We start from the raw sequence: 4,997 nt of genomic DNA on the forward strand, positions 1-4,997 counted from the left end.
GAACAAACCAATGGTAACATCGCTATTGAAATAAAACAGTTGCAAAAAAATAACGAAACAGAAGAGAAAGAGAAAAGAGAAGTTGCAAAAGCCTATTATTTAGTAGCGGGCGTAAGAAAAAAATACATCTTCAATAACGAACCGATACATTTGTCTCCATCCAAGAACACTAGTGCGACAACTCCAAAAAAGGTAAACCCCGAAATTATACAAATAATTCCTCTCGTGCGATCACCGCCTCGCTGTGTAAAAAATGAACTTGTTAGAAATCTTACATGCGTTGCATTCGCTCAGTGTCAGATATGCGGGCGTATATCCTGCCGACAGACTGCCGAGGGTGTGGACGAGGTCGACAGCCATCGTCGCTAACACGGACGATCACGATCGGCCCGGTCAACATTGGGTCGCTTTTTACATCGACGAACAAGGAGCAGGAACGTATTTCGATAGCTACGGACTACCACCTTTGGACTCCAGATTTCTCTTACGCTTTCGTCGGAATTCCACTACGCATCGATGGAACACAACGACACTACAGGGAACGCTTTCTTAAACTTGCGGACAATACTGCTGTGTATTTTTATATTTTATGTGTAGCGGTTATAATCTTTGCCAGTTTCTTAATCTGTTTAGCGGCAATTGCGAACGCAATGATCGCTTGATTGTAAAATTCTTTCGTAAAATTTTTCTTCATAATAAAAGCGCATGCGTAAAGGTCGGTCCAGAATGAGTTGCAACGCGCAGTTGCGAGTTGCGGAGTGGCAAGTTGCCAGTTGCAAGTTGTAAATCATTGCAACGCCTAATCCACATATAGATGTCAAGAGTTGCAAGTTGTGAAGAAATAGCCAATCAGGTTTCGCTTCGCTTTTTCGTCGTGCATGAGGAGTCACCTTTAACTTGTATCTGAAGAAGTTGTCTGTGTCAGATAGATTATATACAAAATATTAAAAATGTTGCGAAACAGAAAGAAACATCTAAAGCGTCTGCCAAAATTATTGGTAATACTTTCAATATCATGGAATTATTATATGGCAACAAGTAGTGATGTATTACAAAAATTGTCAAAAGTAAATAGAAGATGGTGGGTGAGACCAGTTCATTTTGATAAAGAGAAATGCGGCCACTATGACAATTTATTCCATTATCTTCTGAATGAAGATCATGAATTATTTTATAAAGACTATAGAATGTCAGCAGAACAATATGATCATCTCCTCACTATGGTACAGCCACAGTTGCAAAAGTTTTCCAAAAGGATTCCACATCCACCAAGTTTGCGCTTAGCATTGACATTATCGTAAGTAATCTAATTTTTAATGTGTTGAAATAAAGTCGGTAAAAGATTCAGCATGCAAATAATTTTTATGTGACAGATTTCTTGCTCATGGAGACAGCGTGAGTACAACAGCAAGAGGATTCAGAATTGGAAAATCTACAGCGTACGAAATAATTTATGAAACTTGCAATGTCATCTGGAATGTACTTCAACCAATTTATCTTCCGAAACCAACGGCAGAATCATGGAAGAACATTGCTGAAAAGTTTTATACAATTTGGAATTTTCCAAATTGCATCGGGGCGGTAGACGGAAAACATATTCAGATCCAGTGCCCTCCTAAAACAGGAAGTCTATACTACAATTACAAACAATTTTTCAGTATAGTGCTGATGGCTGCTGCTGATGCAGAATATAAATTTACTTGGGTCGATATAGGAGATTATGGTGGGTTGTTTGGAAAGTGATTGTATTATGTTCTTTGTTATTAATAGTTAATCTTATACTTGTTGTAGGTAGTATGAGTGACGGAGACGTGTGGGCTGAATCCGCACTAGGTTCTGCTCTGGAGGACGGCTCTCTTGATCTGCCATTGTCATGTTTCCTCCCCAACACAAATATAATGTTTCCACATTTTTTTGTGGGGGACGAGGCTTTTCCGCTAAAAACTTATATGATGCGGCCATACCCAAAGAGAGATTTAGGTGGTCCTGAGCGAATTTTCAATTATAGACTCTCTAGGGCACGTAGAGTAGTTGAAAATTCTTTTGGCATACTTACTACTAAGTGGAGAGTACTGCGACGTTCCCTGTGCTGTTCTCCTGATAATGCTGAAGTGATAGTAAAAGCATTAATATGCCTCCATAATTTTCTGCTTACTAAGGAAGGAGGTGTTGGTGGACGTTATTGCCCTCGTGGTCTATTAGATCATGAAGTTAATGGTATTGTTGAACCTGGTGCTTGGAGAAATGAGAATAACTCACCCCATATACAAGAATTACATAGAACTGGTTCTAACAATGCTGGAAGAGCAATAATTAATTTAAGGAATGTACTTCGGGATTATGTAAATAGTGACGAGGGCGCAGTTGAATGGCAATGGGACCAAGCTTTTCATAATATAAACATGAATCTCAATTGACTATGTTAATTGTTTATTAACTATTAGTAATATTTTTGATATTGTGTATGAATCTGCATATGAAGTGTTTCGTGTATAACAAAAACTTTGTGTGTCTCATAAGAAATTTATTGCATAGTATAATAAGGTAATAATAAACATATCACATAATAAAAGTACTTATTTATTTAAAATAACATCATTATAGTCCATTATTTATTATATATATCATCATATACCATTTGTCCATATATATATAATGTAACATCCATTATTCTCTATTATTTAACATACATATTATCATCTCTATAAGGAACATGCAACATTAAATAAAAATAGGAAATACGATAATGAACACAAGGATTTCCTTTACCAATCTTAAAGAAATACTGAAAGTAACAATTATCTTCCAAACTAACTAATTATACATGTAGCAGGTCGAACAATCACAGATATAGGAACACTTGGCGTAAGTAATAAAATAATATAAATTCTTGTGCTGTATTACATACGATACACAAATGTCAATAATGTGTATCTTATAATAAACATAAAAACCAAAAGTTGAACGTCATAAGAACTTAAAAAAAGAAATTAAACTGTATTGCTGATATACTGCTAAATTGGCAAAAATTATATATTGCACATAATATTAGAAATAAAATAAAAAAAATCATATAGTGCAAACTCCAATAGAGGTACATATCAGTCAAATATTAATTATTCCTTCATTCTTTTAATTAATGCTTGTTTTTTTTTCCAAATTCTATCATAGCATTCAGCAATGTCTGTAGACATTCAGTCTTTTGGTCATCATTTAGATTCTTAAATATAGGCAGAAGACAAGCAAAATATTGAAGATCATCACTTCCACTTGGCTCTTTCAAGGATTGTGTTACTGCGGTAAGTGTTTCCTTCATACAATCAGATGCTTCTGACATACGAGCTGAGCAAGATTCAAGTTCCTTCTTCCTTTTCGTGTAAAATTTATCTGTTGTAGGAACTTTGCGTTTAGACTTCATGCTAGATGAATATTTTTTACTTTCACTTTCGTTAGTAGACATAGATTTTATTTGTTCACAGCTGCTTGATGACAATGTTTCAAGATGTGAAGAATCATTTGTAGAAACCACTGTTATTTCACTACTTAGTGTTTGTGTGAGGAGCGATGCAGAACCTGCAAATTTAAATGTAACATGTAGATTAAATTAATTGAAAACAATTATAACTGAAATATTTTTGAATATATATTATATACTTGGATTTTCAGGTAATATAAAGTCTGCATTCTGCAAAGGCAATGATTCAATTGCAGTACATTTGATTGTGTTTTTATCTGTTTCTCTGGCTGATTTAAGAACCGAATTTTCACTGTTTAAAGGAGAAGCTAAGTGTGAAGGAAAAGCCAAAAGAACCGAATTTCCACTGTTTGAAGGAGAAGCCAAGTTTGAAGAAGAAGCCAAGTTTGAAGGAGAACCCAAAAACGCAGGAGAGATTTGAAGTTGTTTGTTATGAAAATTTGATGTTCTGTTTAATCTGAGACAATAAAACAGGAATGAAAATATTAATCATACTTCAAACATCATATAAGTGCATACAATTATGAATAAGAAAATGAATATATCTTCTATAAATGATATCATTTGTAATTTACTTGTGACGTATATGTGGTATAAGAAATTGCATATCACCCCAGTACTCCCACTCAATTCGTGATATTTTTCCTTTTGCATCAGCTCCGCTCCCACTTGGCATTTTCTGCTTTAACTGCCCCAATTTGCGACTGAATACAGTTCTCAATGATTTCCATTTCTTTTGTACTTCTGTCTCTGAAATTAAAATGTAGAATAAAGATATGTATAATAATTGATTTTAACCAATTTCAAATAATTAATCCATGATTAGCTAGCGGAATAGTCAGATAATATTGGCTATTTCTGCCAATTAATCGAAGTTTAATGAAATAATAGTGTAAACACAACAAGAAATAAATAAAATTATTTGGTGTCTGACAGCTTTGAGGCTATATTGAGGTTATAGATTAAAAGTAACCTCTAATTTTACACAAAGACGGTACATAAAAAACATACCTGATTTATTGAGTAACATTGCAATTATTTTCCAAGCATCATCTTTTTTTTCTTTATTCTTGAAATCTCTTTCACTTTTATTAACTAGGAATTGATTTGCTTTTACGTGTGCAATTAGTGATCGTATATCGGATTCATCCCAATTTTCTCCAACTTCTTCAAACATATCCAACTCGTTTTGCTCTTCAATATCCATTTTGCTTTGTACAAATAACGAAATGCTAAGATATCTACCAAAAATTACATTACACCATTTGTATCACACATAACCTTCATCTGTGGTACTCGTGTTTTCACTTTTCGCGCCCTTCCAAAACTCGATACTTGATTGGCTGAGATGTTGAGATTGCCAGTTGCAGTCGCCAAGAAGTTAAAAGTTGGGCAACTCTCGTTCGGCAACCGCAACTGTCTCTTGCAACCGGAAATAGCACTTTGCAACTAGTAGTTGCCATCCTTTGCAACTGGCAACGAGGCGTTTGCAACTCATTCTAGACCGACCTTAAAACTTCAC

The 4,997-nt window shown here is 34.7% G+C and overlaps 1 protein-coding gene across 2 annotated transcripts; it reads right to left on the reverse strand.

Moving 5' to 3' along the window:
- Positions 1-2,664: 2,664 nt before the first annotated feature.
- On the reverse strand, positions 2,665-4,997 carry LOC143899203 (uncharacterized). Of its 2 annotated transcripts, XM_077409285.1 has the most exons (5): positions 4,487-4,997; positions 4,051-4,225; positions 3,655-3,932; positions 3,439-3,573; positions 2,665-3,368 (listed from the first exon to the last, which is right to left on the reverse strand). In XM_077409285.1, the coding sequence occupies exons 1-5, from the start codon at positions 4,680-4,682 to the stop codon at positions 3,313-3,315; spliced, it is 840 nt and encodes a 279-aa protein (XP_077265411.1). In that variant the 5' UTR covers positions 4,683-4,997; the 3' UTR covers positions 2,665-3,312. The 2 variants fall into 2 exon arrangements, 1 of the variants encoding a protein (XP_077265411.1); XR_013257416.1 differs by lacking the exon at positions 3,655-3,932 and having other exon boundaries at positions 4,487-4,994.

This window comes from Temnothorax americanus, unplaced genomic scaffold (genome assembly GCF_048541705.1).
Source record: "Temnothorax americanus isolate GAGA-0224 unplaced genomic scaffold, ASM4854170v1 Scaffold26, whole genome shotgun sequence".
Taxonomy (NCBI): Eukaryota; Metazoa; Arthropoda; class Insecta; order Hymenoptera; family Formicidae; genus Temnothorax; species Temnothorax americanus.